The sequence below is a fragment of the Heteronotia binoei genome, chromosome 12, assembly GCF_032191835.1.
Source record: "Heteronotia binoei isolate CCM8104 ecotype False Entrance Well chromosome 12, APGP_CSIRO_Hbin_v1, whole genome shotgun sequence".
Classification (NCBI taxonomy): Eukaryota; Metazoa; Chordata; class Lepidosauria; order Squamata; family Gekkonidae; genus Heteronotia; species Heteronotia binoei.
The window spans coordinates 41,135,385-41,157,865 of NC_083234.1; the positions used below are offsets into that span (position 1 = coordinate 41,135,385).

Below are 22,481 nucleotides of genomic sequence, written 5' to 3' on the forward strand. Positions count from 1 at the left end.
CACACTTTTTGCTTATGTTATACTATTCTTCTGATATCTAAATTTTCCCATGAACCTAGACAGCCAATGTCCTTTGAAAAAGCTCAAAAATCCAAGGAATTTCACATGAAGTACATTTAAGTAGGTACTTACGACCTCGTCTAACACCATCTCAAACCTAAAATATGTGCTTAAGTAAGTCACAGCTGTTAGTACAGTCCCCCCAGTTTGGAAGCAAAAGTGGGGCAAAAAGTAGAAGCAGCCTGTCTCAGAATAGGCTATAGAAACTGCAACAAAATGCAAAGTGCAACAATTCCCAAGATGGTAAATTTCAATATGTGAAAAAGTGGAATATGGTCACTCACAAAAAAGCAGAGGTTTCTTAATACACAGATATGCAGAAAAGTTAGCAGGAGCTCCTCTGCATATTAGGCCATGTCCCCTGATGTAGCCAATCCTCCAAGAGCTTAGAGGGCGTTTAGTACAGGGCCTACTGTAAGCTCCAGGGGGATTGGTTATATCAGGGGGGCATGGCCTAATATGCAGAGGAGCTCCTGCTAGAAAAAGAGCCCTGAAGCATTGTATAAACACTGAGACTTGACAAAAGCTGTTTCATAAGACGTTTTTCTCCTCAAATTGGAGGGCTTTTTTCCTAGCAGCTGCGTGATATGCTCTGTTTCTCCAGTCATCCTATCCCCATCTATAATACACTCTTTCCCAAACTTCCTCTGCTATGATCCTCTTAGGAAGAGTGCAATCCAGGTGCTTTATTGTGCCCTCTAGATGGTAGGTGCTCAGTTTCAAAGGTCCCTTTCATACTGCCACCATTTTCCTTCTAGCTGCCTCTTGCAGCCTCCATTTTCGCTGCTGGAAAAAGTGAAGGTGCCAGATGAAGCTTGGGGTTTTTTTTGGGGGGGGGGGGGGCTTTAAAATAATTGGTAACTACAGGTTTGCTGATTCCCCCCCCCCAAAAAAAACCTCACAAAAAATCTTCCCATGGTACAGCAGGGAAAAATACAGGGGAAATGGTGCCTGTCAGGGGAAAGTGCTCAGAAAACTCCCATGTGGACATTCCATTGTACATGCTTCTGCATTCATAGCAGCAATGAAAGCAAAACAGAGAATCCTTGTGGTGTGGATGCACTCCAAGAGCTACACAATGCTGAAGTCAGTCGAGTGCCAGTTGCAGGTGGGGATGGGGAGAAAACAGATGGGGGAGCAGTGTCTTTATGTCCCTAACAGCTTCCAAAGGAGGATAAAGGTTGGGTGATGTTCACCACAAGGTGGGTATTCTTCAGCCCTAATTCTTGCTCCCCCCTCCCTCCAGGATGCAATACATTTATAAATGTGGGGGAATGAATTAGGATTAATTTATCTTAATTAATTATACAGCTCAGGATTGCAGAGCCCCAATTAGAGTATCCGAGAATTATCATGGACATATGAAATGAGGGATGGATGCCCAACACCAGTTCCAGAAGATCTTCCATTCACAGTGGAAAAATAAAGACAAAAACTCCCTCCCTCCTATGCTGCTCTTTTCAGATGAGCCAGATGAGCAGTTCCCTTTCTTAGCTGTAAGCAGGGCTTACAGTTCTGACTGACTTGCACCAGGGGTTGTGGCCTAATATGCAAATGAATTCCTGCTGTGCTTTTTCTACAAAAAAGCCCTATGTGAAACAATGCTGACATCAGGGGGTGTGGCCAAATATGCAAATGAGTTCCTGCTGGGCTTTTTCTACAGTAAAGCCCTATGTGAAACAATGCTGCCACCAGGGGGTGTGGCTTACTATGCAAATGAGTTCCTGCTGGACTTTTTCCTACCAAAAAAGCCCTGGTTGTAAGGGGCATTTGTGCTATAGCACATTGACTTTTAAGAGGACAGGAAGCCATTCACTTAGTCTTAGAGCTCAGCTGTCTCAAAACTCAAGCAGATGGGATGCCTGGAGTCCCATGAATGAAGCTCCCTGCATCTTTTTGGCTTGGGACCATGATATGAAGGGAGAGGGGCTAAGTCTTTTCCTTGTGCTGTTTTCCCAGCCTGAAATGACCATAGGGAGTTGTTATTTCTCCACTGAGGAAATCTACAGATACTGATATGCTTGCTCAGTCTTGTCAGATCTTGGAAGCTAAACAGGGTTAGCCCTGGATTGTACTTGGATCGGAGACTTTCATGGAATAACTGCGTTGTGACGCAGAGCCAGGCAATAACAAACTACCTCTGAATGTCTCTCGCCTTGAAAACCCTACAGAGTCACCATAATTTGGCAGCAACAAGGGGGAATGTTTCTCCAGCGGAGCAAATAGGGGCTTCCTGTGCTACAGTTTGGTGTAGTGGTTAAGTGCGCGGCCTCTTATCTGGGAGAACTGGGTTTGATTCCCTACTCCTCCACTTGCACCTGCTGGAATGGCTTTGGGTCAGCCATAGCTCTTGTAGGAGTTGTCCTTGAAGGGCAGCTTCTGGGAAAGCTCTCTCAGCCCCACCCACCTCACAGGGTGTCTGTTGTGGGGGGGGGGGGGTTAAAGGAGATTGTGACCACTCTGAGATTCAGAGTATAGGTGGGATATATTCCAAAAATCCAATATTCACACTGTTGTATTATTGAGGAGAATTTCCCCATCAATGCTTTTCCATCTCTCAATTTGTAAATCTCTGTTTTCCAAGTCAGTGCCCATTTTGGATAAACATCCAGTGCAAAGTTATGGTCATATTGTAGCACAGAGTATATATTTGCCAAAAAAGGACAAAAAATTGAAATTGGTCTGCCATTTTGCCCCTCTCAAAGCACAGATAAAGTTGGCCTTAAAAAAATAGAAATAAAGACAGGCTTCATTGTACAAAAGTGCTGTTGCTATTGGGTATTAAAATCCCAGCTTTGGTTAATGGAAAGGAGCCCTTCTGAGCTGTCAGTTCAGCAGCTGAGGAGTTATGGAATTTTTATTAACATTCCAAGGGCTCACAACTTGGGAGGAGGGGAAGCTGTCAGCCTGCAAGACCTCTGAACAAATGGGACTCTTAGTAGGAAAGAGTGCAGAGAAGGAAGGAAGCAGGAATATTACATGTATACCAGTTTTATGGAGTAATATCTGTGTGAGAGAAAGTAGCACATGAGATTTAAATTGAGTAAATATTGAATCGGGGAGACAGACACAGAGAGGGTAGAACAATTTTTTACAACTCACCTGTGGATTTTGCACCCCCAGGCTATTTCATATCAGGAAAATTGGGCTGTGGACCCTGTATGATCATGCTGAGGCCCCACATGCTGGGGAAACAAGTTACTTCACACTTGATGTGTGGCTGAGTTATCATCAGGTGAGGGCCACCCAGGTGCTACACATTACAATTTACAAATCATAAGGTTTGGTCCTCAGGTTTGTCTTAAATATTACCAGGTCTCATGGTTGTTCCTATGCCTTTCTAATAACACACATACCGCTCCTTTGGTTAGGTTACATTTCATCCATGCAGATCACAGGTTCTGATGATTTTCTCTTGCCTTCAAAATCCTACAGAGTCACCATAATTTGGCAGCAACAAGGGGGAATGTTTCTCCAGTGGGGCAAATAGGGGCTTCCTGTGCTACAGTTTTGTGTAGTGGTTAAGTGCGCAGCCTCTTATCTGAGTTCTGATGATTTTCCAATGCAGCAGCCGTAACAGTAGAAGATGGTGCGATCTTGCTGGAGCTGAGCAGGCCAGGGATCTGCTCAGGGAGTGAATAAGCATGTGGATGAGAGGCCTCCTGGAAACCCCTTCTATATGGCCACTGGGGTTGCCCACTCTGGGAGGGGTAGCACCTGAAGATTACAGGTGTGGAGCCTGGGGAGGGTGGGGTTTGGGGAGGGGAGGAACATCTGCAGGGTACCTCCATAGCAGCTGTTCTCTCCAGGGAACTGATCTCTATTGCCTGGAAATCAATGGCAATAGAGGAGATTGCCAGGCCCCACCTGGAGATTGCCAGGCTGCTTCCACACAGAGTCCTCGTTCTGAATTTTCCACCCAAACAGGAGCAGTTTTTCTTTGGTGAGCTTCCACACAACATGCAGCTGCGCAATTTCAGAGTTTTCCCTGGGTCTACTCCAGTTTCTCAAACCCATTTTAATAAAAGCTTTTGGGGAAGACTGTACCAAAAGTGTGTTTTGCATCCTCTTAGGCAGGAAGGTGCAGCCACACTGTCACTCATTCTAGCCACAATGCCACACTGGCTCTGATCCAATAGAATAGTGGAATATGAATTAGATCAGCAACCTGCTGTGTTGTCTGTGACATCCCTCCCCCCAAACAACGTTCAACATTTCCTTTGGTGAAGGAAGCCATCCTGCAAAGATGAGCTCTGAATCTCCTTTCATAAGGAAACAAGGGGCACAAACCAATGCTGAAGCAGCTTTCTTCCCTTTGTCTCAGTATTTATAATGATGTATCTGCTTCCTGGCCCCTACTAAGCTATGCTGGAAAGGATAAATTGGCTAAGCCAGGCACCATTAAACAGTCATCCTGTTTGGTTGGAGTCCACACTGTGAAAAAATGTAAGTGGTTAGAATGTAACCTGAGATGTTGATTTCTGCTGATGTCCAGGATATTAGCCAGTGAGGTATATTTCATATACAGGAAGGTAGTAAATGAAAGACGTAGTACAGAAGTCTAAATCTGGAGTGCAGAATTGAATTAGTATACTATTGTACTGCAGCTGCAATTTAAAGCAAAGCCAAAGTTTCCAGATGAACTAAGCTAGGATTTGGTCTTTTCAAAAATTATTTCCTTATGCTGAGACTAGTTTGCTCCCCAGAATTCTCTGCTGTAAATAGTGGTGTAAAATAGGCTCCAGATATTCTTGAATATTTTATATCTGTCTAACATTCTCTATTTCAATATTTTACTTCAATATTTCACTTTGGCAGTTGATTTTGCCAGTATTTTATAATATGTACTGGTATTTAGTATACGACAGAATTGCCAGTTTATAAGATTAATATGTTTAACAACATTTCATAGCTGACATGCGGGGCTATTCAACATCTGGCAGCATTTGAAAGATGATATGTAATGGGACTTGGTATAAATAAGCTTTCCTGTTTATGAAATTTAATATTTGATATCTGCCAAAACAATCAAGAGATTCCAGTAAGTCCAAAACATGAATTAAAATTATGAGATAAATTTAACATTTGAAATTCCACATTAAAATTCTGAACTGAAAAACTTGCAGCTTTGGTAGTTTTTAAATATATACTTCAGCTCTGATTTGGGGGCAACAGGACAACCAAATTCTGACCCCTAACATTTATTTGTAATGTATCACTGTGGCTTCAACAGAGGACTTCCTATGTTTGCAAAAAAAGAGTCAGATCAATCAGGGGAAATTGCTTTGAATTTAGAAGTAGACTAGAAATGGCATAAAAAGAAACCAATGAGGCAATTTAGCACAAGCCCAGAAGAAGATGATTTGGTAGGATTTTGCAGATATTTGGCAAGGTAATCTCTGCTTGTTGGGAGTCAGGCCAAAAGGCAAGGCTGCAACCAGCTGTGGTCCAGAGGCTGACAGCCAAACTCAGTTAATGGTGGGAGCCTATAATCGAGGGGTTTTTTTTAAAAGCAGGATTACAACATGAGATTGCGCCCCCTGCAGTTTGAAGTGATTGAGTCTATTTTAACTCAGTTTTGTTTATAGCTTATTTATGCCCACAAGAAAAACAGGGCATAAATAAACTATAAACAAAACTGAGGAGTTAAAATAGACTCAACCATTTCAAATTGTAGGGGGTGTGATCTCATGTTTTAATCCTATATTTTTTATTTAAAAACTCCTTATAAGTAGAACACTAGCACATCAAGAAGCAACTCACACTAAATACTCTCCCTGATCTGTGAGTTTTGGGGGGGCTTTTTTATTTGCAGAAGCCGTTACCTGAAAAAGAGTTTTAAAAATCTGATCTAAACCTGTTTCATCCACTTAACCACCTCAGGATTTTGCCACTTCATTTTGCTGTATGTGTGGTAGACCAGGTCTACATTGGCCAGTTCTGGTTTTGCCATGATGAGGAATGAGTTGGCAGGCTTAATTGTTAGGGTTGCCAGCCTCCAGGTGGGGCCTGGACACATCCTGGAATTACAACTGATCTCCAGGCATCAGAGATCAGATCCACTGGATAAAATGGCTACTTTGGAGGGTGGACTGTACGGCATCAAATCTAGGATCGCCAGTCTCCAGGTGGTCGCTGGAGTTCTCCCACTAATACATTTGATCTCCAGACTGCAGAGATCAGTTTCCCTGGAACAAATGGCTGCTTTTGGAGGATGGACTCTATGGCATCATACTCTGATGAGGTCCCTTCCCTCCCCAAACCTCACTGTTCCTGAGATTTTTGTCCCTCAAAATCTCCAGGTATTTCTCAACCCAGAGCTGACAACCCTAATCACATCCCTGCTAAACTCCCTTTCTAGGCTCCACCCCTAAATCTCCAGGAATTTCCCAACTTGGAGCTGGCAACCTTAATTAGTTGCAGCATTTAGATTCACAGTTGGAAAAATGAGTCTGGGGCCTAGTTACATTACTTTTGCCCATACGTCCTGCCTGCATTCCTATGATCAGACACATATTGGGAGTTCTGCACTGGAAACTTATTCCCAGGTATGCATAGGCCCCATTCAGATTAGGGTCACAGTGTTCCACCCCACCCTCCACTGATTTTAGGGTTGCCAATCCCCAGGCCCTCCCCCCAATCCAGTGTAATTAGAAAGTGGGGTGGGGGGAGGGAAATGTCTGCTGGGTATTCCATTATTCCCTATGGAGACCGATTCCCATAAAATATTATGGATAATTGATTTGCAGGTATCTCGGCTCTATGGGGGCCGTTTTTTGAGGTAGCGGCACCAAATTTTCAACATAGCATCTGGTTGCTCTCTTCAAAACATCCTCCAAGTTTCAAAATGATTGGACCAGGGGGTCCAATTCTATGAGCCCCAAAAGAAGGTGCCCCTATCCTTCATTATTTCTAATGGAGGGAAGGCATTTAAAAGGTGTGCAGTCCCTTTAAATGTGATGGCCAAAACTCCCTTTGGAGTTCAATTATGCTTGTCACAACCTTATTACTGACTTCACCCCTAATGTCTCCTGGCTCCACTCCCAAAGTCCCCAGTAGGCTTCCCACCCCCACCCCCGCCCTGGTGGGGGACCCCCGAATTCGCGGTCTCCTCCCCCGCTCTCCAAAAATGCGGAAGCAGGGGGGAGAGAGAACATACGTGTAGGCATCATGTTGTTGTAGAGCTCCTGATCCGTTTGTAAAATGTGTGCCCCTTTAAGGCTGCGCAGGAAACAGGAAGGGCTTCATTGGAAAGGGTCAGTAACAGTTTCCATGGAAAACGGCCCCTCCCTTTCTTTTGCTTTCGTTTTCACAGCAAGTGAAGTTCTGCAGGAAGAAGACCCAGTAAGTATTTGTGTGTGAGAGAGAGGGAGGGGGCAGGGGATTCCCTGGTTTGGAGGTCCTCCCTCCCCTTTAGAAAGCGTGGGGGGGGAGGGAAATGTCTACTGGGCACTCTATAATTCCCTATGGAGAATGATTCCCATAGGGAATAATAGGAAATTGATCCGTGGGTGTTGGAGGCTCTGGGGGGGGCTATTTTTTAGGTAGAGGCATCAAATTTTTAGTATAGCATTGAGTGCCTCTCCCCAAAATACCCCCCAAGTTTCAAAACGATTGGACCAGAGGGTCCAATTCTAAGAGCCCCAAAAGATGGTGCCCCTATCCTTAATTATTTCCTATGGAAGAAAGGCATTTAAAAAGGTGTGCTGTCCCTTTAAATGTGATGGCCAGAACTCCCTTGGAGTTCAATTATGCTTGTCACATCCTTGTTCCTGGCTCCACCCCCAAAGTCTCCTGGCTCCGCCCCCAAAGTCCCCAGATTTTTATTTAATTGGACTTGGCAACCCTAGTCCCCAGATATTTCTTGAATTGGACTTGGCAACCCTAACTGTTTTCCTGACCTAGAATGCCCCACATGTATTGATGAGGGATATTTATGTTTTCCTAGTAGGGTAAATAATAACCCCTAAGGGCTGTTTCAGTGTTGAGGAAAACAGCCGAGGTGGGGGGGGGGCTTATATGCTCTGCTCCCAGCCCAAACCCAGTTTGCTCATGCCTGAATTTATGTTCCTAGCATGAAACTCACAATACATATTTGATCACTTAGGCCTAGAGAGTAACCGGGGAAAATATAATATGTAATGCCACATGGTTTGACTGTACAATAGCTTCATATTTCATATAGAGTAAATGGCAATTCCCCCAATAAAAATATAACAGTGAATGGTATCACTGGAAATTTGCTGACCAATTCAGAACAGTGCTCACAGTTTGCTGCCTGAAGGGTGTCGTTTTGTCTGATTCAGTGGCTGGATCTGTTTTATCCATTCCCTTCAGCGCCTCCTTGTTTTCCAGAATGAAGTGCAAGCCTTCAGCCTGGCAAAACACTTTTATATCTTCCACACAATCATTTTAGCCTAAACATTATGCCACTAGCAGATCTGTTGGGCCACACTGTATCAAGAAGAGCAAGCTGCAGATCCGTCCAAACATAAGGAGAGAAACAGGGAGAGAAACAGAGTTTAGCCTTAAATCAGCTTTTCTGGCAGATATTCTCAAAAATCTGTGTAGTTCTGACCTGGAAAAACAATCAAGAGGCTTGAAACTATCCACTGAGGATAAAAGAGATGATGCATTTCTTAATAAATTGGTCATTCTTCTCCTTAGCCAGTACAGGATGAAAATCAGAGCAAACAAGGAATGAATTCTTTCTTTATGCAGTTCACTAGCCAATGTTTTAGTATTGTTTGTATTTAGTATTGTTTGTATTAGAATCTTTTAGGACAGAGAATTACAGCCAAACATTCAGGTGGGTAGTCATGTGGGTCTGAAAGCAGCAGAACAAGTTTTAGTCCAGTAACACCTTTAGACCAATGAGGTTTAATTCTGGATATAAGCTTTAACGTGCACATGAAAGCTTATACCCAGGATAATTTTATTGTTGTTGGTCTTAAAGCTGCCACTGGAGTTAGCCAAACCAGATGAAACTGGTAGCTCTGTGAAAGGAGGTTTCCAGTGTTTCCATTTAAAAAAAATGCACACAAATATACATCAGATGCACAGAGGGAGGGGGTGGTTTTGCTTGGGACCGTAATGGGAAGTGCAAGTGCCTTTGAATCTTTTCTGTTCTATTTTCCTGACTTGAAATGGTCCTAAGAAGCCCCACTTGCCCTGTCCTAGCAAGCATAGAAATCGAACTGAAATCTCTAACATTTTTTCCTACAAATTTGAACAATGTCTATTGGTAAGTCATTAAGGTCAACCTATATAAGACAGGAGTAGCCTTGGTGATTGGTTAATACATTTCTCACATTTGCATATAAAGCATGGAAGGCATAGTGTCTAATTTTAATAACAAGAGTGGTGCATAGGTGAGGATTTGAACTTTCCCCCAACATTACTTCCCTATTCTCTGTTATTTCAGACACTTTTCTTCCAGCCCTGCTGATATATAGTTGCCAACTCTGGCTTGGGAAATTCTCGAAGATCTGAGGGCAGTGCCTGGGGAGGGCCTTAAGCTTCTCCTAGACCAGGAGTGGCCAAACTGTGGCATGGGAGCCAGATGTGGCTCTTTCACACATATTGCATGGCTCTCGAAGCCTCGACCACCCCATCGGCCAGCTTGGATAAGGCATTTCTCTCTTTAAATCACTTGTCCAAGCCAGCTGGCAGCTTGGAGAATACATTTAAAAGTCAGCGTTGCTTTCTTTCCACCTCTTCCTCCCCCATCTTCTTTCCTTCCTTTCTTCTCTCAAACATCTGATGTTCATGTGTTGCAGCTAAGGAAGTAAACTCATGGTGAGGATATGTAAATAGCAGCAAGCTACCAATCAGAACTTGCCCTTCTTTATACAATTTGACAAGTACTTTCCAGTGCAGGGTGAGAGTAGCCTAGGATTTTTTTCAGGGACTTCAGAGCAGAAGAAGGAATTAGAATCTGTGTGTGTGTGTGTGTGTGTGAGAGAGAGAGAGAGAGAGAGAGAGAGAGAGATTACTTTTTTTTAAAGTCACTATATTTTTGCAACCATATTTTTGTACTTGAATTCTCTCTGCTTTCTTCAGCCTCAATTTTAGGTTATATCTGACCATCCTCACCATGGTTTGAAAACCATATTTTAAATCTGGAAGGGGCCAGAGATGAAAACAAAGTGGTGTGGACTGATATGTCATATCAGTAAGAAAGTGGCCAAAGAGGTACCTTCCATCTGAAGGCGGAGCCCACTGCCACAGTCGAACCACCTGCCTTTCTGCCACCTGTGAGTGCTTTGCCACTAACACTGCTGGCTGTACATGCTGTGCAGCATCTTCTGTTGTGGCACTCCCAGCTGTATGGACTGCCCAGCAAGACTGGGAAAATGGTATGCTGGATCCTTGAGCATGGATGCTTGCAAATGGATGTGGGAAGAATGCACAGGTGGTGGACCCCTAAGTGGGTGAGAAGGAAGGCACGAGCAGGGGGCCAGGAGGGGAGGGGGGATCTTGGACACTCTGCTCAGCCCCCCGCCCCAAACTTGGAACCTACCCTAGTTTAAAGGCTTCCTTGGTCCCAGGAGTTTAGAGGATAACCTTGCCCCACTTACAAGGAAATCATATTTATGTTTTAGCTGCAGAAGGCTGAAACCAGTGTTTATATTGCTTCAGCAGAAGGGGGTGTCTATTGCCTATGGGTGATAGGGTAAAGGACTCATGCTTTTATCTCACACATTCCTCTGAGTCTCAGCTTCTTTTACTTTTCCAGTATCACTGAATGTGAAAGTGTGTTGCGAAAAGGAAAGGGGAGGAAGTGGTTTCAACCTGGAAAATTTAGTTATGTTTTGATGACAATGTTTATTCCAAAATTCTCAGAACAAATATTTGAGTTCAGTGACCTCAACATGCAGCAGGGTTGCTTGAGCTTATTTTACATGACTGCTTGTGGGAAAACAGCACAAATGGATTGGTAGTTAAACCAATGCACTGTATACTACTTCAGGCTGTTGGCTGATGACCTGCTCACGTGGAGATAAGCTCATCATGGGCTAACACCCCCCCCCCACACACACACACACACATTTCCCTCATTTCCATGTGCCTTCCATGGAAAAAAAACTATAATGGAAAAAGTAGATGCACAGTGGAAATGTCAAACAACCAGACTATGGCATGACAACCTAAGAACGCTTCATGAGAAAAAAAATGGGTCATATAAAACCACCCCTTAGATGTTAGAAACAGGACAGCATGTGCCACATTTCTGTTTCCTCACACTGCAGTTTATACACAAACTGTATATCCTGTGCACAGCAAAGTGCTTCATGAAGGTCAATGGGTAAATAATGTTGCTTGGTATTTTGCACTGAGTTTGACTGGAAAACATGGTGGTAGGATGTACATAACCAAATACCTTGGAGCAAGAGGAATTCACATGAGTTGGGTTTTTTCTTTCCTTCTTGTTTGTATTCATTCTGTCTTTAAAACATGCAAGATCCCATATCCTGGGTCTTGTAATTGTGTTGTGTATTTTTCCCTGCCATCATTCCCCAGTGGCGTGAAATGCAGTGTGAGGGAAAACACAAGGCAAATAATCTTGTGTGTTTATGGAGCAATGGAGAACGTGACATGAGGCTGACATTTTTGGAAGCAACTTCAATATGGTTTTAATGACTAGTTCTGCCCTTAATAATCTGTATGGAGGTTTTCTTCAGTTGTCTAAACTGCAGCAGGTTTATTTGGAGCATCCACACAACATCAACACTATCCATGTTTTCTTCCACATAGCTACAGTCTTTCATAAAGCTGGGTTGGTATGATCTTTTAGGAAAGATTGCAGTCTAGATCCTTTGTAGATGGGAAGGTGTGATTTTTGAACATTTTGCCCATACCAGCATCATTTTGCTTCCCCCCAGGTCCACCAGTGTCAGGCATCGATATTTCTAAATAATCAAGCTTTTGTTATTGAATCAAAAGTTGCTTCATTGTAAAAACGCCATAGCTTTGCCAAGGACAGGATCCTTGGAAGTAATGACGTATACAGATTCGAATAGTTACTTTATAGGAAAACTTCAAAAGGATAACATATAGATGCAATTTGAGTCAGGGGTTCAAAAGCTACTAGCTAGTATCTCTTTTATTGCTAAGGAATGCAAGCTAATAAAAACATCTCCCTTCTCACATTTTCTCTGGGAGCAGATAAGACCTGACTGTGTGAATCTGGGGGAGAGGCACATTACACAGTTACTGAAAAGCTAACCTAAACATCCTCGGGCCAGATGGATATATTATGCACCCTTTAGTTGTAAAGGTGTGGGGAGCAGACTAGAGTGGTGTTCTGCTATGTGTTTGGTGGGCCTTCATAGCACATAAAAATATGCATGCTTGACAACCGATTACTTAAGCTATAGCAATATACCAGTAATTGACATCTTACTGTAGCTTAAAATTGGTAGTTGACAGATTGTTGTAACTTAACATTAATAGTGATTACCTTCCCCCCCCCCCCCCCGAAAGGTAGAAATAATGTGACATGGGGAGAAGGGAATTTTGGCTAAAGGGAGATGATAAGACAAGGAAACTGAAGAGAAAATTACTGCATGGATGTTCTATTACCATGGCAAATGCGTTCACAGTAGCTACAGAAGGATTCCAGAAAATTATTGCTGTGTAGGCACAGCCTCAGATTCCAAGTTTTCATGTCTTGGGGGAAGTTAGGACTGTTATTGGCCATGAGTTTTATCTTAAGTCCTGTAGCCTTTAACACCAAGGAAGCCCTGTTGTAGGGAAATATTCTAGAATATCCTCCAGGATTGTGAGAAGCTCTCATGCAATGCAGTTTGAAAAAGAATGTGCTTTTCCACCTAAAAATATTTGGCTGTAGGTTGATACATCCTCCTTAATACCGCTTTCCCCCCCCCCAAACCTCAGGTAGCATAATGGTGGGTATTACAAGGTAGGCTCTTTATTCTTCGTACTTTATCAAGCCCATATGAAATATCCATTCCATTTTAGTAGTTAAACCAATTTAAAACACATTTAATCTGTAATGGCTTCAGATGGCACAAGGCTTTGGAGATCTGCCATGTAGTTCAGTGGAGGATACTGGCCACAGATCCTGCCAAAATGGGGGCCCTGTGAGGGGGGAGATATTTCAAGCAGAACTAATACCAAACAATTGTGTTAAGACTCTGTTGGGTGAAACATGGGCTTAAGATCACAAAGGAGGAGAAATTTTGCAGGACACCAACATAATCCATGCTGTTAAAGAAGCCTTCTCGCTGCCGTTTTCCTTACTGATATCAGAAGTGAGGCACCTGTATGGGATCCAAAATGCACAGGTATAAGACAAGGTAAAACTATTTTACCTGTAGTATTCAGAATACCAAAAAACAAACAAACCCAAAGTGATCATGATAAACAGAAAAGTAATCTAGTCACTGACAGCCATTGAATTCATCTTGGATTGGATACTACCAGTTTGGATTGGATACTACTTGCCTGATTCTGCTCCTCACTGCAGTCCCCATTCCATGTGGTTTTTGTCCACACAGGTCCCATGATCCTTGGCGTAGCCTTTTTTTGGTGGAATAGCTGGTATGATCCAACCCCTTGTTATTTAAGACTGACATGTTCTATATCTCATTTTCACAAATATCTGATTGCTGAACTGCAGTAGGTAGACATAATCAGGGGTGGAATTCTAGCAGGAGCTCCTTTGCATATTAGGCCACACCCCTGATGTAGCCAATCCTCCAAGAGCTTTCAGGGTTCTTAGTACAGGGCCTACTGTAAACTCCAGGAGGATTGGCAACATCAGGGGTGTGTGGCCTAATATGCAAAGGAGCTCCTGCTAGAATTCCACCGCTGGACATAGTAATGCATTTTCTATAGGATTTGTTCTCTGAGGTGATTGACAAATTTGGATGAATCCTTGGGGGAAAGTCTGTTATTTCTCTGACCCTTTTAGTCTTACAAAGTTTTTCAATAAATCTGTTTTCATTCAACCTATCAAAAATTATGAATAGGAAATTGGTTATTGCTATTCCCTTTTACAAAGAGCAAGCTAAGACTGTATAGTAGCAATTTAGCCTTGACCAACTACCAATAAATTTATGGCTGCATTGGGATTTGAGTTCAAGTTTTATAGTCAGTATATCAGACCTCAAATGCCGCCCATGTGTTGAAAACCCAAGACATTGGGGCTGTTCTTGTTTCATTCAATTGTTTCCAAGCATATTACCATTTCAGATTAATCTCTATCATAAAGAGGGCTAGCAGCATAATGAGTTGGAGTCCAACCATGTAATTTAATCTGAAGACATCTTTCCACTCATAAATGGTGTCTTCCACTCAAGGAAGCAATCCATGGACAGAAAGATTCCTTCTACAAATAATACGGGGCCTTTGGATCCAACCCAACATTTTAGACCTAACCCACTGTTTCTTGAAACTGAGAATGCGGTTCTTAAGAGTCTGCCACTACGAATCCATGGACCACACAAAGATTTCTCTGGGCTGCATGAAGCCCTTGAATTTATATTTCCAGCATTGTGTTTATAGAAGAGTTGAATCATAGTGATGCAGCAATAGTGTAGTTTTGCTCAAGCAGTTGGTTAAACCTCATTTGGATGAGTTTGGTAAAATAACAAAAAGGATTTTGCAAGCTGGCACCAGGTCCAGTTCTTCCTTTCAACTGCATGTAGGCTATTGAAAGTACAAGCCCTGCTTCTAATAACTGAATTTTAATTTATTGTAATAGATTAAAAAGAACTCGGTATGCTAGCCTTTTCCCTTCAGAGGTATTACATCCATGAGTGAGTAGAGAAGAATTCCATAGTTGTGATGTAATAAAGAAACCATGTCATTTTGGTTTTTGTAAGGAAAACTGCTTCTTCTGAAACCTTCACCCAGTTGCTCTTTTTTCCTTTCTCCCCCCTCCCCACCCCTTCAGCTGCCTACCACTGCATTTTTCCTCAATCCAGTTGAGCCTCTGGGCCTGTGTTGCTTTGAGGTTTGTTCTACAGCTACCCTCACTGTAGTCCCAAACTGTGACTCATCAGCCTTCTGTTTAGTTAAAGGCAATCCAGACTGTACTAAAGGGAGATAAATTCATAGTGAGCAAAGAAATCTAGAAAGATCATTTACTTGACCTAGTCACCTATTTCTGTGCTGTGATTTTATTCCCCAGCAGCTTGTATTGATGCAATAATTTATATTGCCTTTCCATAAAGGAGTTTAGCACCACCTGCGTTGATCAGAGTTGTACCTCAAAATTAAACTATTGTTATTTTCATAGTAACCATGTGGAGTCAAGCAGCTTACATCATTCTCCTCTCCCCCTTTTGATCTGCATAGCAGCTCTGTTAGGTAGATTGGGCTGAAAGTTTGTGACTGGTTTGAAATCACCCAGTCAGCTTCCACAACAAGAACCTGAGTCTCGCAGACCCTGCTCTGAAGTCCTAACTCCTATGTCACAATGATTGTCATAGGGGGGGGGTGCTGCTGAACAGTAGCAAGCAGCCAGGCCTAGGGTAGCCAACCTCCACTGGGAGCCTGAAGACCTCCAGGTATCACAACTGAACTCCAGATAACAGATCTCTCCCCCCTGGAGACAATAACTGCTTTGGAGGGTGGACTGTATGCCATTCTATTTACCTGAGACCTCTCCCCTCCCCAAACCCTGCCCTCCTCAAACTCTACCACAAAATCTCCAGGAATTTCCCACCACCCTGGAACTGACAGCCCTAGTCAGGACTGATGAATTCTCCCTCAAAGGCCAAAATAGGCCTGGATTCTCCCTCAAAGGCCAAAATAGGCCTGGAAAGGGCCTCCTCCACCCACCTTTTACTGACAGAACCAAGCTTGGTTGCTTTTTACTAAGAGAACCAGGCTTGATTGCCTAGCAACAGCAACAGCCTAGAAGCTTCCCCAATAGCCCAGGGGAGTTCAAACATAGTCTTCTGGGGCCTTTTCTGTCAGCATTCTGTGGTGGTGGCAATCTCCTCTCCCCAGGATTTTGATGTAGCAGTTCCCTTCATGGATTTAGCCTTGAGGCAGGCTGTTGTCAGGCTGCAGGAGTCTAGCTTTCTCCACAACTATTCAGCCCTCCCTGATCTACAGCTCTCTCATCTCTCAGGCAAATTCCACCTTCTGAGAACATTTCAGCTGCAGGTATCTAGATGGCAGCTCTGTTTTCTGAAGTCCTTCAGAGTTCTTCCTCTAACTCCTATTGCTGACCAAGCTAGTTCTACTTAAACATTGAAGAGAACTGCCAAAAAAAAGAGTCTAACTTTTGTTTCCAATCAAAGTTTGTTAAAGGATCATGATTTCCCTGCTGTTTGATTGGTTCCTTTCTAACTAGGTTAAGGGACCAATACAACAGTTATATTTTCCCTCCTTCTTCTCTAATTGGTTAGCTTTACAAACCCTGAGTTTGCGTGATTGTTCAGTTTTCGAATACAGACCATAAATTCCTCCTAATACATATACTTTTCTATTTACAGTTATTTACAATTTACTTTTTAAATTATATATATATACAAATACATATAAATGGTTGGGGGTTGTTGTTGTTTTTTCTACACAAGACATGTGGCCAAGCTACATGCTATGTTTTTTGACCAGTTGGTCTGGGTTCCCTGTAGCTACACTGCAACTGTGGGGAAAGTCATTTTAAAAATTGGTAGGAGCCTGATTCAGCTTGGAACTGCAGAGTAGTGTGGTAGTGGCTCCTGCCTTCACCCTGTCCCATTTTGCTAAGCTGAAATGGCCTCAGCAGGGACAGCTCCAAAGTTATGCAAATAACTCACTGTTTTTCTCTCCTGATTTTGGTCAGAAAAGAAAAATACAGACTTCTCATGCTACACTGAAGACTGCAGCTGAAAGCTTCCAAAGCAAGTCTTGGACTAACTTGTTTGTAGTGATTTATTTTTATGCACTGATTTGAGGGGTTTTTTTAAATCCTTTTGAGATGTATTTTACAATAGTGTTATGTTCTGACCAATTACTATTCTGAACAAGCTTATTTCTCTTCCTAGAATATAAATATCCAAGTGGAAGATGTCAGAATCAAAGCTGTCCTGGGTGCCTCCCGCAAGCGTTTGCCCATCACAGAAGGGTATGTGGAAGTAAAAGAAGGAGGCGTCTGGAAACAGATCTGTGACAGAAACTGGACCACAAAAAATTCCCGAGTCATCTGTGGCATGTTTGGGTTTCCGGGTGAGAAGAAATACAACGTCAATATCTACAAGTAAGAAAGATGCTTTTAAAGGGTTGGTCATGTTCTTGAACCTTAAGGGCTTATCATGTTTCTTAAACACAGAGAGCTCTTTTCAGAAATGTAGGTTTCCAGACTCGGGCTGAAAAAGTCAAGCTTCAATGGGGGTTTTCTGTCAGTGTATAAAATGCTTCATTTCTTTAGCACAGGTTTACTTCACTGTAAAGTGTATTGGACACCAGTTCAAACCACATTTTTCAACTCTGGGCCAATTCAGGCATACAGCAAAGACCTCCTGGGAATGGGCTATTTTAGACTCCTGGCTAGGGATCATATTTTTGAATTCTGCCTTACATAAAAATGTGCCCTGCATTTGAAGAGCTGGTGTACCCAGAGGGAGAACTTCTCTCTCATGTACTGTAAGTTTGAGTCTATGTGGCTGCTTTATATCAAGTCAGAGCTCTGACCCACCTAGCCAGGAATTTCTCTACTCTGACTGGCAGCTGCTCTCTGGCAGAGAAAGGTCTTTCCCAAATGTTACTATTTGAAATCTTTTCACTCAAGGTTCCAGGAGTTTAATCTGTGATACTTTGCCTGCAAACAGTGCATTTACTACCTTGAGCTGTAATCTTTTCACCTAAGAGGGTGTACTGGTGAGGCTTAAATTCACAACTTCCACACTGTAAGTACCAGGAAAAATATGTATTGGCTTTAAAAGCACTGGGAAATAATGTTCAACATGAAAGTTTTTACATGGATGATGAGCATCCAAACAGACTAACCCCCTCCTGGACTCTGTGCAGTGTAGCCACTGTAGTGTATTGATTAGTGTGTTGGGCTGGACCTGGAAAAACCCATGGGAAGGAACCACATGCACCTTCTTGAGCTCTTTGAAAGTAGCACAAAGTAAAGATAGAACAAGTCAAATGTGATACAGTTCTGGGAGCATTCTGCTTTGTGATTTATTTTAAAAGATCAGTCCTCAATGAGAACCAAAGAGAAGTTAAACCAAATTACACACCAGTAAAATCACAATACCAGATTGTTACTTGATCCATTTTTGCCTTGGTCCAGTCAGGATATGAGCAACATCTTGCAAGAAAAGATACGCCAGATATGTTTTGTCTAATTATCAGAACAGGGTTCCTCCCACACACATACACACACACACCATTTACCATGAATAAGGCCTTGAAACAGCTGCAGTTTAGATTGTATTGAAAAACAGTTTGGATTTTTTTTTCTTATCCTGATCTATGGAATAAACTTCGGAAGGAGGCCTAAAGGCACAATGCTTGTGGTTTTTAGCTTGTTCTTCTGGCTCGCCTATAGGGATGCTTCCCAGGGTCCCTTGCCTGCAGGATTTCAGGCTGTGTTTCATGCTTTTCATGAGTGAGCTAATCACCCAACAAAACAGCTAATGGATTAGAATCATGCAAAAGCACATTCAGTGCAGTATTCTTTTTAAGTCCAGAGAAATTTTTTTGTTTTGTTTCAGCCGGCATCAGTAAATAAGTGTTTCCAGGTGGGCTGTGTGTTGTGCTCTGTACATGGGAACCAATGATCCCATGTTTACAGCAATGTTCTTTCTTTACCTCTCTAGACCTCTGAAAGCCTGATGTTCACTGCTAAAGAATTTGCCACAATAAGGGCTAAGAGATTGCTCCATGTGAACTCCCTTCTGTATACTGTAAGACAGGCTTCTCTCATTTGGTTTGGTGATCTGCCAACATATATTTGGTCATCCTGCTTTATCTAAAATTGTATCCTGTGCGGCTTTGCTCCGTATACATAGACGTCTTAAGGCAGCAGTTTTCATACTGGAGGGATTCTCCAATCAGTAACCTGGACCATCTTTTTCCCTTTAAATGGTCCGGCACAACTGGTGAGTTAGTATAATGTAACTGCCTCCCATGGAGCAGGAAACCAAAGGGAAGCTTCCCTGTCCTTAGTGGCGGGCAGAGTGAGTGCTGTGCAGATATGTAGCTGCTGAGTGAATGGCAGTATATAGGGCAGCTTACTGATGTGACCAGACAGCAACTATACATCCACGCTTTCCTGCTGTCTCTCCCAGTGCCATGAAAGAATATGGTCCTCTAGGGCAGCGGTCCTCAAATTGGGGACCCCCGATTTGGAGCCTTTTCCCCCTGCTCGCCAAAAATCCGGAAAGCGGGGGGGCATGGCGGCCCTTCCCACCCAGGCTGCCACACTCTCTCTGCGGCTGTCCATCGGTCGCCTCTTGCGCCACAGAGGAAAGAAGGCCCTTTGCCAAAGGGCGGCCAGAAAAAGACCCCGTGGCGGCGGCAACAGCCTCCTGGGGGCCGGCGACACCATGAAAGTGATTGTGCTGGACCTTGGCACCGTGTTCGCCAAACTCTTCAAGCCCCCCGCTTCGTCCTCCTCGCCCCCTTTCTCGCCCGCCGCCAGCACCCTGCCACCCAAGTCGCTGCTGCTCCTGCCTCCCTCTCCGTGCTCTCCTTTGCCCAGCTGCAGTGCTGCCTTGGCGCCCACAGGGGGCTCGTCTATCCCTGGCGCCACTTTCTCACCCTCCGCCAGTGCCCCACTGCCCAAATCGCTGCTGCTCCTGCCTCCCTCTCCGTGCCCTCCTTTGCCCGGCCGCAGCGCTGCCTTGGCGCCCGCAGGGGGCTCATCTATCCCCGGTGCCACTCGGATGGGCCCCGGGGCCAAGCCCTCCGACGCCCCGGCCACCAGCTCCCCACGTTTGGCTGCGACGCCTTTGCCCAGAGAGCCGGGGGCTTGGGCCGCGCTGGCGGAGAAGCAGCTGCTCTTCTTCACCTTGCCCGACATCGGGGAGGAGGGCGCGCCCGAAGCCGACCCCCAGGAGGACGCTGCGGCGCCCAGGCAAGTGGGAAGTGGGTGTCGTTTGCACGACACCAGGTCAGGAGCCGCCGGTTTCTGTCTAGGCCCTAGGGGCTTATGTTGCAAGGTGGGGACTTCAGACGAGCCCTGACTGAAGAGTGGGGTCGTGCAGGCTTTTGGGGAAGGGGGAAAATGGAGTGCTGTATTTGCCTTCGTGCTCTTGGAGGTGGATCTCAGCCCCCTTGAATATTTCTTTTCTTAAGAAACTCCAAGCAGATATTACTATTACCAGGTAGTACTTTGTATTAGATAGTACGTTTTATTACGTGCATGTGTTCTAGTTCTCCAGAACTCTTCATGGGGTTGGATGGCGCTTCTTTCTTTGCTTGTTGCTCACTGGCTGGCCTGCGGGACACGACGAAGATTTCTACAGTTGGGCGGGGGGAAGGGAAGGGCTCGGAGGAGAATATTCCCTCTTGGGGGGAGGGGGTTGCCAGCTGGGCGAGGGGAATTCCTAGAGATGTGGGGGTAGGGTGACCATAATGTCTGAAGGCCAGCCAGGGACACTGGGGGGGGGGGTGCGCGCGCCGCCGGAAACAGGAAGTGACGTCACTTCCGGTGACGTCACTTCCGGTGATGTCATGCCACCACCGGAAACAGGAAGTGGCATCACTTCCTGTGACATCATTTCCCCCGCGTCACCTGCCGGAAACAGGAAGTGACTTCACAGCACTTCCTGTGACGTCCCCAAAAATCCCCCAAATATCACCGCCGGAAACAATTTTGTTCTCAAATCCTGTATATACTTCATCAGTATATGGGATAAGGCACTTTCTCAACTGTGCTGCATAATGCAGCCTATTTATTTTGTCCTGTTGGCTCTGTTGGCTCTATCTGCGCCACCTTCATCACTTTCGGGGTGTGGATCCCCCAGTGGGGTGGTCTCCCGACTCCCTCCGCTGACTGTTTCTGATAGCCCTGCGCCCCCTCTTTCATTTGATATGTGTCCCGTGCGGGTGCCACCCTCCCGCCGGGAGATGCCGCAAAATGAGCCCCCTTGAGGCTTATGGCGGCAGGGCTCGGGGGAAGCGAGCTAGACTGCTGTTCTTTTGAGGGGTTATAGAGTGTTTCGAGCCCGTCCCTGTGGCATCGGTCCCATCGTTGTGGGACCAAGGGGGCCGGCGCAGCGGCACGCCGAAGCAGCCTGTCACTAATAACACCGGTCAAGATGCAGGACAGGAACCTGGAAGTGACCGACAGGCTGCTTCAGCGTGCCGCTGCGCCGGCCCCCTGGGCCCCACAATGATGGGACCGATGCCACAGGGACGGGCTCGAAACACTCTATAACCCCTCAAAAGAACAGCAGTCTAGCTCGCTTCCCCCGAGCCCTGCCGCCATAAGCCTCAAGGGGGCTCATTTTGCGGCATCTCCCGGCGGGAGGGTGGCACCCGCACGGGACACATATCAAATGAAAGAGGGGGCGCAGGGCTATCAGAAACAGCCGGCGGAGGGAGTCGGGAGACCACTCCACTGGGGGATCCACACCCCGAAAGTGATGAAGGTGGCGCAGATAGAGCCAACAGAGCCAACAGGACAAAATAAATAGGCTGCATTATGCAGCACAGTTGAGAAAGTGCCTTATCCCATATACTGATGAAGTAAATACAGGATCTGAGAACAAAATTGCACTAGAAGACACAAACACAAAGCTCCCTTACACTGAATCAGTGCTTGGGTCCACCAAAGTCAGTATTGTCACATAAGAGAAGCCCTGTTGGATCAGGCCAGTGGCCCCTCCAGTCCAACACTCTGCGTCACATAATAACATAAGAGAAGCCCTGTTGGATCAGGCCAGTGGCCCATCCAGTCCAACACTCTGCATCACATAACAACATAAGAGAAGCCCTGTTGGATCAGGCCAGTGGCCCATCCAGTCCAACACTCTGCATCACATAACAACATAAGAGAAGCCCTGTTGGATCAGGCCAGTGGCCCATCCAGTCCAACACTCTGCATCACATAAGAACATAAGAGAAGCCCTGTTGGATCAGGCCAGTGGCCCATCCAGTCCAACACTCTGCGTCACATAAGAACATAAGAGAAGCCCTGTTGGATCAGGCCAGTGGCCCATCCAGTCCAACACTCTGCATCACATAAGAACATAAGAGAAGCCCTGTTGGATCAGGCCAGTGGCCCATCCAGTCCAACACTCTGCGTCACATAAGAACATAAGAGAAGCCCTGTTGGATCAGGCCAGTGGCCCATCCAGTCCAACACTCTGCATCACATAACAACATAAGGAGGGAGGGAGGGAAGGAAGGAAGGAAGGGAGAAAGGGAGGAAGGGAAGAAGGGAAGAAAGGAAGAAGGGAGGGAGGGAAGGAAGGAAGGGAGGGAAGGGAGGGAGGGAGGGA

The 22,481-nt window shown here is 44.8% G+C and overlaps 1 protein-coding gene across 1 annotated transcript in view; it reads left to right on the forward strand.

Moving 5' to 3' along the window:
- The window catches only part of LOXL2 (lysyl oxidase like 2), a 123,367-nt gene that overhangs the window by 49,462 nt on the left and 51,424 nt on the right, over positions 1 to 22,481 (forward strand). The window contains exon 4 of the mRNA XM_060251867.1: positions 17,070 to 17,281. Coding sequence (XP_060107850.1) covers positions 17,070 to 17,281 — 212 coding nt within the window. The remainder of the gene's footprint in view (positions 1 to 17,069; positions 17,282 to 22,481) is intronic.